This window comes from Sus scrofa, chromosome 1 (assembly GCF_054392235.1).
Source record: "Sus scrofa isolate SSC_HxYL_T2T_F1_AM1 chromosome 1, Sscrofa_HxYL_maternal_Yorkshire_Landrace_v2.0, whole genome shotgun sequence".
NCBI classification, from domain to species: domain Eukaryota; kingdom Metazoa; phylum Chordata; class Mammalia; order Artiodactyla; family Suidae; genus Sus; species Sus scrofa.
Genome location: NC_139383.1, coordinates 67,606,747 through 67,619,943, shown reverse-complemented (window position 1 = coordinate 67,619,943; position 13,197 = coordinate 67,606,747). Strand labels below are relative to the sequence as shown.

General features: G+C 34.0%; 1 protein-coding gene across 7 annotated transcripts in view; it reads left to right on the top strand.

The window, feature by feature from the left end:
- Positions 1 to 13,197, top strand: part of ASCC3 (activating signal cointegrator 1 complex subunit 3) — a 325,213-nt gene that overhangs the window by 189,104 nt on the left and 122,912 nt on the right. For all 7 annotated transcript variants that reach the window (XR_014806468.1, XR_014806467.1, XM_084961374.1 and 4 more), the window contains 5 exons: positions 2,834 to 2,953; positions 6,065 to 6,229; positions 7,659 to 7,745; positions 8,602 to 8,778; positions 12,360 to 12,585. Coding sequence is in view for 5 of the 7 variants with exons in the window: in XM_084961374.1 (XP_084817500.1) it covers positions 2,834 to 2,953; positions 6,065 to 6,229; positions 7,659 to 7,745; positions 8,602 to 8,778; positions 12,360 to 12,585 (775 nt within the window). In the remaining 2 variants the exon portion in view is untranslated. The remainder of the gene's footprint in view (positions 1 to 2,833; positions 2,954 to 6,064; positions 6,230 to 7,658; positions 7,746 to 8,601; positions 8,779 to 12,359; positions 12,586 to 13,197) is intronic.

The following is a 13,197-nucleotide window of genomic DNA, read 5'->3' as shown; positions in this document are numbered from 1 at the left end:
TTACTTCTAAATATTTAGGAAGTGTTGTAGAATTCATTCCTTAGCTAAATTTTTGTTCTTGTTACTCTTCGTTTTGTGGAAAATCTTTGAGAGTTCACATTTTAGGAAATGTATATGTTTACCAGTATTGCAGATTTAGTCATTTTTGCATATATTAATGTAGATTTTTTTCAGCTTTATGGAGATTTAACTGATATGACATTGTATGTTTTAGGTATACAATGCAGTGATTTGACATACACATGTATTTTTGAAATGTTTACCACAGTAAAGTTAGTAAACACATCCTTCACCTCACATAAGCATTTTGTTGTTATTAAGATGAGAGCATTAAAGTTCTGCTCTCATATCAGCTTTCAAGTATACAGTACAGTATGATTAACTGTAGTTGCCATACTGTGTATTAGATCCCCAGAACTTACTCATCTTACACATGAAAGTTTGTACCTTTTAACCATCATCTCATTTCCTCCACCCCTCAATCCTGGCAACCACTGTTCTATTCTTTGTTTCTGTGATTTTGATGTTTGTAGATTCTATATGTAAGGGAGAGCATACGGTATTTGTCTTTCTCTGTCTGACTTACTTCCAGAGAGTACAATTTTTAAAGTAAGTAGTCAGAATCTGCTTTATCATTTATTAACTTTTGGGGTTTTTTTGTTTGTTTGTTTTTTCCTTTTTTGGGGCTGCACCCATGGCATGTGGAGGTTCCCAGGCTAGGGGTCGATCAGAGCTATAGCTACCAGTCTATACCATAGCCACGGCAAAGCAGGATATGAGCCACATCTGTGACCTACACCACAGCTCTTAGCAACACCGGGTCCTTAACCCACTGGGCGAGGCCAGGGATTGAACCCTCAACCTCATGGTTCCTAGTCAGATTCTTTTCCACCAAGCCATGATGAGAACTCCAACTTTTGGTCATTTTTTAAAAGTGATATAGCATGATGTAATATTACGATGATATTTATAAATTGCTCTGTCTCATCTTCAACTAACGAAAGATAGCCAAGCATCCACATACTTATTTTACAAAATTAGTTTTACAGAATTTAAATTATAATATGGGAATAAAGCAAACATTAAGGTTTATATTTTCTTTAATGTTTAGTACTAAAATCAGAGGACTTCTTTTCCCTTCTTTTCTCTTAAAATTTTATCCTTCAGGTAAGGAACATCACTTCTCCTTTGATTAAAGTATTAAGAGATGGAGTTCCCGTCGTGGCGCAGTGGTTAACGAATCCGACTAGGAACCATGAGGTTGCGGGTTCAGTCCCTGCCCTTGCTCAGTGGGTTAACGATCTGGCGTTGCCGTGAGCTGTGGTGTGGGTTGCAGACGTGGCTCGGATCCCGCGTTGCTGTGGCTCTGGCGTAGGCTAGTGGCTACAGCTCCGATTCGACCCCTGGCCTGGGAACCTCCATGTGCTGCGGGAGCGGCCCAAAGAAATAGCAAAAAGACAAAAAATAATAATAATAATAAAATAAAGTATTAAGAGATATAAAAATTTTTTTTTCAGCTATAGATGAGGGAAAAATTATACAACTAGAAAGTTTCATAACTTAGATAAATTTTTAAATTAAAATGAAAACTCTAAGTAAAAGAAAATGACTACCTGTTGATCCAGTGGCTAAATATATTTTTAGGAAAACTTGCCATTGCAAGTCTGTGTTAAGATCATTTTCTAACAATTCCCTTTAATAACAGATATTATATGTTATTGTTGTGTTTTAAAATTATTAACCTTTGGTTTCTTTAAATTAATCTATAATAAAGCTACATTTAAATGCTGTGTTAAAAATTATATTTCCTTTTAGAATATAATCTAAAGAATTACCCAGTTTTTACTGTCATTAAGATATATGAATATCCATAGGTTAAGTTTACCAATAAAAAATTCAAATCACTCCCTGTTCTTATATGATTTTTTAAAGTATATGTATTAATATATATAAATCCTAATAAAATATGATTTGTTTTGGGCAAAAGTTACTGCATTTACCATTGTATTCATATTATATATTTATACTAGCTGTGCGGCAAATGGGTATCTTTCAAGGAAAAAGCCCTTTGTGATATTTGGTAATGACGATATAGAGAATCTCTAGAAAGAGAGAATCATTATCTGTTATGACTCTATCATATGTTGTGTTTTTTTGTTTTTTTTTTTTTTTTTTGTCTTTTTTGCTATTTCTTGGGCCACTCTCACGGCATATGGAGGTTCCCAGGCTAGGGGTCAAATTGGAGCTGCAGCCACTAGCCTATGCCAGAGCCACAGCAACGCGGGATCCGAGCTGCGTCTGCAACCCACACCACAGCTCACGGCAACGCCGGATCGTTAACCCACTGAGCAAGGGCAGGGACTGAACCCGCAACCTCATGGTTCCTAGTCGGATTCGTTAACCACTGCGCCACGACGGGAACTCCTCATATGTTGTTTTGATTGTGGTGTGCTTACATTTAAAACTGTTGCAGTGTCACATAAAATGAAAACAATTTTGTAAAGGAAAAAAAGGAAAAATTAATGAATACCAAGAATGTTTTTAATACTATATAGAATTGAACTCAAATAGTAAAAATAATCAAATGCCATAACAATAAATAAGGTCACTTTTAGAAGATAGCATTTCTAATGTACTGTTCTCAATTAAATGAGGCAGAACTGATTTTTAATTAATTGGAGAAGTGTCATGCCCCATAATTGTGCTTACCTTCTTTTAAATACAGCATGGTGATGTATTTTAAAAACAGCTTTTGACAAAATGGTCTTTGATGAAATGTTTATATGCAACTTTAATGCATTAGTTTAATTTTTGTTACATTTTTGATTTGCAGATTGCTCTGGGAACAGTTACTAATGTGGAAGAAGCAGTGAAGTGGATAAGTTACACTTATCTTTATGTACGGATGAGAGCAAATCCATTAGTGTATGGTATCAGTCACAAGGCTTATCAGGTAGAAAACTCATTTATTAAAAAAAAAAAGTCAGACCTCCTTTTTGGTTCTGTAATCTTTTTATGATATGAGGATAAATATTTGCTGCTTCTGTCCCATCTGAAGAGAGTTAGATACCTGGAAAAAAAACAAAGTGCTTTAATCTTTTTTAGAAAGTATTAAGGAAAATTAAATTTGTCCCCTACAACTATTTCCCACTTTCTTTATATCTCTTTTCCATTGATACTAATAATCTTTATTATTATCAATTTACAATTCATATGTTTCCATTTCATATTAATATTTTGCTGTGAATTTTTTTTTTTTTATTCTTTTTAGCTATTTCTTGGGCCGCTCCCGCGGCATATGGAGGTTCCCAGGCCAGGGGTCGAATCGGAGCTATAGCCACCAGCCTTCACCAGAGCCACAGCAACGCGGGATCCAAGCCGCATCTGCAACCTATACCACAGCTCACAGCAACGCCGGATCGTTAACCCACTGAGCAAGGGCAGGGACTGAACCCGCAACCTCATGGTTCCTAGTCGGATTCGTTAACCACTGTGCCACGACAGGAACTCCTGCTGTGATTTTTAACTATATTTTTAAAATTTCATTTTTGGAATAAATCAGACATGAGGAAACTTAAAGGCTACTTTTAATGATAGGCTTATGTTATATACAGTATGTTCTCTCATCAAATTCTTCTAAGCCCTTACTCCTAAATTAGAATATAGTATTAATGAGGTATATTATCTTAACAGTTTGGAGGCTGGGATCAGTTCTGTTGTGCACGTAGACTGAGAATGGATGCATGTGGTCACAGCTCTTCCTTTTGAACTTCATGGCTGTGTGGTCCACATTGCTTACAGGTTCTGTTGAGATTTTGTCTTTTCTTTAGAACTCTGCTTTATACATTGTAAGTGCTTCCTCATTACAGATAAATCCAGTTGTCTAATGAAAATACTGTTTTATCACCATAATATTGATATTCAGTAGTGTTAAGTCAAAATTAGCAAAGAAGTTGAATTTAACTCAGAACTATAGTTTTCTTCCATTTACTAATACTGATAACTGTATATATATTACTGTATAATATATATTTCATTGTGCTATCAGAGCAGTTGCCAGTCTTTTTTTTTTTTCCCTTCATTTTTCCTTTTCATGTACAGTAGATTTGACCATGGGGAAATTGAAACCTAAGGTTTAGGAGGAAAAAAAAGAAGAAAAATAGCAGCAGCAACTAATTATAAAACTGTAAATCTGAAATCACTCGATATTTATACTTAGGTTTACTGTAGATGGGCTTCAACTACCTTTCTTCTCAGTTAAAATCTGTGCTGATCTTCAAATGGATGTCTTTTATGGACAAATTGCTCTACTTATAAAATGTAACCAGTAACCTGATACATTTTAAAGAATATCACACTAGCTATTCTCATTAAAAATATGGGCTTTGTGAAAAGAGTAAATGGCACCATGGAAATATTTTGTAGGAAAACAGAATACAGCATGTATTTTCATGGGCTAAGGCATCTCAAATCTTGGGACAAATGTTAATTGATTTTTTAAGTACTAGGCTAATGTTGGAAGTCATTTTTGTATGATTTTCTAATATAAAAAAACTTTCTTTCTTTTGATATACATTGTTTTACACCCTTCACAGTTCAGAGAATCTTACCATTTTTTTTTAAATCTATGTGTTGTTACTACTCAACAAGAATTTGTAGCAAGCCACAGAACTCATGTGCACTAACACAGATCATGTAGTTTAATTCTTTTTAATGGTTTAGTAATACGTGATTAGTAAAATGTTTTCACTCATAAAATGTATGAACCTGATACATACAGTATATCACTTATAGAAAATATTTAACTTAAGACTTTTTGTATTTGCTGATATGACTCTTGACTCCATCTTACTTCCCTATAGTTGATTTTTCCTTATTTTTCTGATTTTTTCATTTATTTTAGGTATATTTGGTTCATGAATAAGCTGTCATAAAAATCTAAGTTAGAAAAAATGGTAGGAGTATTAACTCATTATTTGATTTCTAAAGTATTTTATACTTCTCCCTTCCCGCTTTAAAGGTCATACTTCACTGTATGGCTTGTGACCAGACAATGATCTTCAGGACTTGATCTTCAGGACTTGGTTTGTGTGTGTGTGTGTGTGTGTGTGTGTGTGTATCTACATATATTTACACACACATACATCATGGTAATAAGAATGTTTGGTAATATCTTGTGTTAAAGGTCCTTTCCGCTTCAAAAAGTATTATAATACAATAATTTCTAAGCTATTCCAAAGTAAATTGTCACATTGATTTTACTCTTTGCTTGTATTATCATTATAGGCAAAATGGCTTTTCCCATCCACAGTTATGAAAACTTCTAGGACACTAAAACCATGCTTCTGAAAGGATAATTTTTTATTTATTTTTATATATCCTTACTTTGACAGAAGAAAGCATTTTCCCACTACCATTTTTCTAAATAAATGATGAAGTAAGACTATAGTTGATATTTTAAAATTCTTAATTATTTTAGTGTGGGAGAAAATGATTTTTTTTCTTATATCTAATTTCTAGTCCTTATTAGTCTTTTTTTTTTTTTTTTTGTTATTTCTTGGGCCGCTCCCATGGCATATGGAGGTTCCCAGGCTAGGGTCGAATCAGAGCTGTAGCCACCAGCCTACGCCAGAGCCACAGCAACGCGGGATCCGAGCCACGTCTGCAACCTACACCACAGCTCACGGCAACGCCGGATCGTTAACCCGCAACCTCATGGTTCCTAGTTGGATTCGTTAACCACTGCGCCACGACGGGAACTCCTAGTCCTTAGGAGTCTTAAACTTTATAAGACTGTATAGAATTTTAGCTTCCAAAATATTGCTCTTTGAAGATAATATATAGATTGATAATTTTAATTAATTTTAAAGACTTCTTTATTTAATGGAATAAAATATTTTCTAATTATGTCCTAACTTTTTAAAAATCTACTTCTTTTAAAATTATAATAAAATTTTACAGTAACTAAAGCATCAACAAAAACATTTAATTTTCATAAACAGGTATATGTTTGTAAATGACAACTCTTTGAGGAATTTTTCAAATGTTTATTTTTTTTCCATAGATTGATCCAACATTAGCAAAGCATCGAGAACAGCTGGTCATTGAAGTTGGACGGAAATTAGACAAAGCTCGGATGATTCGTTTTGAGGAGCGAACTGGCTACTTTTCCTCAACTGATTTGGGTAGAACCGCTAGCCACTACTATATTAAATACAACACTATTGAGGTATTATACTGAGTGGAACAAATAGAATAACATATTTGTTCTTAAATGCAAATATTTTCTAGATTTCAAAATATGGTATTAATGCAAAATAAAAAAAGCTACTGATAGAACAAAGTGCATTTAACTTATATGAATTCAACAACATACCCTCGATAAAGATAAAGAAAAAATAGGACTTTAAGTATTCAGAACCTTTTTGCTATCGAGTTCAATGAGTATATCCCAAGCAGTAGACAGACTCAAGCCTAAAACCATGGAGCATAGTGGCAAGACCTCTGGAATGAAGACCCGAATGAAATCTAAGCTTTGTACTTATTAACATGTGTTTATGCATATAACATGTTTCTGGAAACATTTTTGTGCAATTAATAACTCTTCCTCGTCTTGCCCCACATAAATCTTATGTTTGTAAGGCACTTTCGGTTTCTTCAGAGTCTTTTATCTCACTACCGTGATCTGATAGTTCCTCAACCTGAAACATTTTCCCTAACCCTCTGCTGCTTCCATCACTTACTCATGTCCACTCATTTTATCCATCAAGTTACCTTTTTCATCTGTAACTTGGTAGTATATTGCTGGCAAACTACATCTTAGGCCTGTTTGCAGCTCTCTTTGAGGATCTCTAGCCTTTTCTTCAGCTTTGTTTTTATTCTGTAAGACCTCTTATGATTCTTTTGTTTCCAGTTTCCTAAATTTCTATATGCCCTCACTTGCAATATTGTGCTATCTTTGCCAGAATCTTCAGGTTACATATTGTTAGTTGTTATTCCTCTCTGAATTTTATGTGATGTATGATCAGCTTAAAGTTGCTGAATGGTGCAAATTTCCATATGCCAGTGCTGAAAATGAGCCAGGACCAGAATGTTTTGCTGAACATTTTTTCAGATATCTAATGTAGGATTCATTAACTGATTTTATTGCTCTTTTCGCTCCTAAAGGTCTTCTCTAGATAATTATGTTTTAGGAATATTTTCTAGTCTTTGGTAAATTTGACAGTGTTTAAGTGATGATATGGAACAGTATGCTATAGATATTACTATGCTGCATAGTCAAGGGTTCAGATGTTCTTTTAAAATGTGTGATTTAGGAGTTCCCATTGTGGCGCAGCAGAAACGAATCCAACTAGGAACCATGAAGTTGCAGGTTCGATCCCTGGCCTCACTCAGCAGGTCAAGGATCCGACGTTGCTGTGAACTGTGGTATAGGTCATAGACGTGGCTCAGATCTGGCATTGCTGTGGCTGTGGCCTAGGCCAGAGGCTACAGCTCCAATTAGACCCCTAGCCTGGGAATCTCCATATGCCGTGGGTGTGGCCCTAAAAAGACAAAAAAAAAAAAAAAAAAAAAGGTATAATTTATAGTCACATTTTTAATTTAAAATATTTTACTGAGCCTTCTATTTTAATCAAATATAACACTTACTTTGACAGACCTTCAATGAACTCTTTGATGCTCACAAAACAGAAAGCGATATTTTTGCTATAGTCTCCAAAGCCGAAGAATTTGATCAAATCAAGGTAAGATTACTTGAAGCTTGAATCAAATGCATATAACGTGTGGACTTACTCATTAATAAAAGTTTACAATTAATTGTTATTCCTGATACAGTGTAAGCTGTATGACACTTCCCATTTGACATACCAACGATGTTCTTCCATTTATCAACAATTTCCACTATACTCGATTTTGATAATATGTCATACCTGACATTCTTTCCTCTGTACTGCAAATCAAATATAATTTAAGTAGGTTTTGCATTAATGAAACTATCGGAGAATGTAGTATGTAGATTTTGGTTTATTTGCAGTATAAGGTTCACTGTAGAAAATGTAAAAGACAGGCAGGACTCAAACTTAGATATGAATATTGCTGTACCCGTATTTTAATTTAATCTTATTAACAGTGAAAACTTTAATACTTTGAGTCATAGTACTTCATAGCTTTAAGCTATGAATGTGTTACATCATATAAAAATATATGACTGTAATGAATGCATTTGAAGGTAATTCAAGTTTGCCCTAATCCATTTGGTTAGAGGTTTTACTCTAGTCAAATAAAATATGAAATCTCATCAGTTGAATGATGGTGAGGTCAGAAGATTTAATTTTTGTGGCATATCAAATTTTTATATGTCAATGGCAACTTTAATATTGGTGATGAATAATAAAATGTAATTGTATGAGCCTCAAGATAGTTTTCCATTGTGTTTTTTAACTGCCTATGAAAAATTGCTATTATTTTAATATGCAAAAGGAAAATGTTGGGTTATAACAAATGGAAACTTTTAGAAAACATGCAAAGTGGTTTAACTTCAAAATGAAAAATTTAAATAAATCAGCCCAAATAATCCTATAAAAACATTGATTCTTCCAGGTCAGAGAAGAGGAAATAGAGGAGTTAGATGCCTTATTAAACAACTTCTGTGAGCTCTCAGCTCCTGGAGGAGTAGAGAACAGTTATGGGAAAATAAACATTCTACTTCAAACTTACATCAGCCGAGGAGAGATGGACAGTTTCTCTCTTATATCAGATTCTGCGTACGTTGCACAGGTAAGAATATTACGCCTTTCCTGTTTTCTCTTTCTTATTTACTTTTAGAGATTCAAGTAATTAATTCATGCTATAATGTGAATGCATTGCATTGTGACATGTTGTAAAATTACCATTTTATCTTAGAACTGGTTCTGGTTCTCTTTAATATGTACATCTTTTATGCCATCTATACTATTAGATCAGGAACAGGGGTGGGATTTGGTGGTGATTTGGCTTTTTTTTTTGATGTTGCTATTGTTTACATGTTAGAATTTTAAAATATCAGTATCTGATTTTTCCTGTTTTAAATGATAAAGTCCATTTCTTTTACTTAGAAAGGGCAGTAATACAAGAATATTTAAAGCAAAAAATAAAAGATTGTGGAGCCTTTGTAGCTTTCCCCAAATGTTATAAATACAAACAATTTTTAACCATTAAAGAAGGCTTAGTAAATATACTTCATACCATCTATTCAGTATGATACATCTCTGATTAAAAACAAAAAATCATCTTTCTTTCCTGCTGTTGATACTTACAAATTGAGGACTGAAAGAAAACTAATGCTTAAATTACTGGTCCATTAAATGTTTAAGTTTTTTAAGTTAATATAAAATATGTTTTTATACTCAAGCCCTCAAGTGATGTAAAGTAGGTGATTTGTTGCATTATTTACCTTTCAAATGAGACATACTCTTTCTAAAGATATTTTTTATTTATCAAGAATACCTTTTTCAGAGTTCCCCTTGTGGCACGGTGGAAACGAATCCGACTTAGGAACATGAGGTTGCGGGTTCTATCCCTGGCCTCATTCAATGGGTTGAGGATCCGGCGTTGCCATGAGCTGTGGTATAGGTCGCTGGCACGACTCAGATCCTGCGTTGCTATGGCTCTGGCATAGGCTGGCAGCTGTAACCCTGATTCAACCCCTAGCCTGGGGAACCCCCATATGCCTTGGATGTGGCCCTTAAAAGCAAAAAAAAAAAGACCCAAAAAACAAAAACAATACCTTTTTCATTATTTTTATTGAGTAATGCCTCCCCTAGTTTAAGGAGAAATAAAAGCTTAATCTTACTTTAAATATAGAAACCATTCCACTACATATTTATTTCCATGAATACCCTAGAGTGCTTTGGAATAATATAAATGTGAAATATTTACAAACATAAACCAAGATATGTTGGTAAACAATTTGAATGAATGCAGTAATTTAATCAAAGTAACCAAGAAACCAATTTCATAAATTATATAAAGTAAATGTGGATGTAGTGAAAACATTTTTTTTCATTTCGGAACACATATGTTTCTGTCATAGAACAATATATATATTCTCTGAAGCTTAAAGCCTCTATAGGAGCCACTGTTTTTAAAGTCTTTTGTTTTGAAAAAATAATATTGTCATTTTGAATTATCTAATGATTTTATATTGAAATAGTTAATGATTTAAATAAAAAGCAAAGTTTACTGGGTTCTGCATAAATAATCTTGCCACATTTCTCCTTAATTCAAGATTATGAAGAAATTATTAGAGACTGATACATGAATTGCTTTACAACATAAAACCTATGGTTCCTTCCTTCATGACTGGTACCCAGAAAGTCAATCTTAGGAGACTGAGGATATATCTCAGAGCAGCCTTGGTTTTTCTTAAGTAGCTGTTAGGAGTTTATCATTCTTGAATGCATTGGATACACTATCGTTGAGGTTTTTTAAGTTCAGGCCATCACCCATCGCTGGTTCCACAGCACTCTCTCAGCGCTGTAAAATGGTTCTTCCTCCTATATTGTGCAACTTTATTCTCTTAGCCCCTAAGATAAATGCTTAGCTTAGATATTCTATGATTTTATAAAAGAGCCTGTGTTTATCTTCTACATGTTACAGATTTTAATCATTCTTCCCATCTAATTTATAGCATTCTAGATTAATGTCCTGTTTGTTATCTTGTCACATGGAGTTTCTCCTTCCATTTCTTTTAGCTTTTAGGGAACAACTATAGTTTCTGAAATATAAAAATAACATACTTTCAAATGCAGCTGGGAAAATGAGTCTAGTAGTTTTTTAGAAGAGTAACTGGACATGATGTAGGAAGACATATTTGATAGCACTAGTCATCAAAATATTCATTTTATTCGTCATTTTCTGGGCCTACTGAGAACCATCCTGTTGTTTTTAATGGATATTAGAGCAGTCCTCATACTTCTAAATACCATTTTTGTTTTTAAATTTCTAATACTGAAACAAAATAGTCAAATATATCAAAAGACAACACTTGATAAAAAATGTAAAACCAAAGCTCTTAACTGTTATGGTCATTTTTCACCTCACAAATTCAAGCCAGGTCACATGTTGGCTATTTATAGTCTTATTCTTTTTTTCATCTCTTTTTATGATTTTGACCAGATTTAACATTCTTTCTTTTTAAAATACAAGTGTCATTAGATATTGTAAGGTGTCTCTAAGCTCATGATTTTTAAAAATAATCTTCCACAAAGTAATCTGCAAAGTTAATGACAGAGTGAGGAGGCAGAACAAATGGAAAGTAACTATAGAGATGTGAAAAACAACTTCAATCACTTAACTTCCTATATGTCTATTAATGAAGTTATCCTCAGATCCCTGAATTTAGCACCTTGGAGTTAGGTTTGAAGTTCTTTAGACCTGGCTTTCAGTGGGTACTGTGGCACCAACTATCCTGGTCAAATTATTAACCTTACCAAACTTCAGTATCTTCATCTATAAAATCATAATATCAATATCAATCAAGTGCAGTTGTCATAAATATTAAATGAGATAATATATATGAAGCAGTGAACACATTGCTTGTTTTATAAAGGGTATGGCTAGTTGCACTTATCAATAATTTTTTGTCACTCTTCTCTCACTAATTTTTCTCTCTGACTGGCTCCCGAAGTCTTCCTTATTTCTCTAAATAACCTTTTAAGTTTAATCCCTCCACTGTACACCCAAGGGCATCCTCGGTTGTCTCAGATTCCAAATGGCCTCAACAGCCTCCTGAATCCTTTGTGTGCCTTTTGTCTCTTCCTACTTCATTCCTATTTAGGGAGTGTAAGAGGGAGCTTCCTAAGGACATGGAAATGAAGCTACTCTTGGAGAGTTAAACTGGATAATGCCCACATATAAAGGATGTAATTATTCTTGTGTAGAGTAATAAAGATAGTTAGGGTTATATGAGGCTAGGTTTTGCCCACAATTAAAGGAAGCAGTTTGACGTACTTTTGAAACTGAGTCTGAATAATAATTTTTTGTTTGTTTTTTAGGACTGCACCCACAGCATATGGAGGTTCCCAAGCTAGGGGTTGATTCAGAGCTGTAGCTGCTGGCCTACGCCACAGCCACAGCAACACCAGATCTGAGCTGCATCTTCAACCTACACCACGGCTCACAGCAATGCTGGATCCTTAACCCACTGAGCAAGGCCAGGAATCAAACCACATCCTCATGGATACTAGTCAGGTTCTTAACCCACTGAGCACAGTGGGAACTCCTGAATAATACCTTTATTGACAAATTTAAAATTGCGTTAGACCTAAAAAAAAAAATTACATTGGACCTAACCACCAATCCCCCTTTTCATTCTTCAGAACGCAGCTAGAATTGTCCGTGCTCTTTTTGAAATTGCTCTGAGGAAACGTTGGCCTGCCATGACCTACAGGCTCCTGAATCTTAGTAAAGTCATCGACAAGAGGCTTTGGGGTTGGACTAGCCCTTTGAGACAATTTTCAGTCTTACCACCACACATTCTAACAAGATTAGAAGAAAAAAATCTTACTGTGGATAAGCTGAAAGACATGAGGAAAGATGAAATAGGTAAGAAGGAGGCAAAAATGTTTTAATGTAGTGTTCTGTGCAAATATTTCACTATATGTAAATATGTAAAAGACAAAGTATTGTGAATTTCCGTATTACGAAACAAAAACTTTTATAATTTTTATGAAATTTCTTTCTCATCGACCTAAACTCAAGCAAAGTATATCAGAATTTAATGAAGTTACTCAAAAGAATTAACAGTTAAAATGGAGTTTAGATTGTCAGACCCTCTTTGAATATCTCACAGATACACTCTTAGCTATAAAAGATGAGAATTAGTCTTAATTTATTTCCTAATATTTAATTGATTCCGTAGTCTTTTGTTGTCTGTATCAGCAGTATGACACCAAAAAAATGTATGTCAACGTTAAACTCTACATTTCTTCAGTTTCTAAATGACTATCATTACGCATATATATCTTTAAATATAGTTGGCATCAGTGTATAAAAAGCATTAGGTTTTCTACATTTTACACATAATATTGAAAAGTTATCCCTACATACATTTCCATGGACCTTGACATTGTTTTGGACAAACATTGATTAGGCAATATTTCAGATTTGGAATAGGATAAACATTACACATGAAGGGAGTTAGGCTGAAGAGAAGAA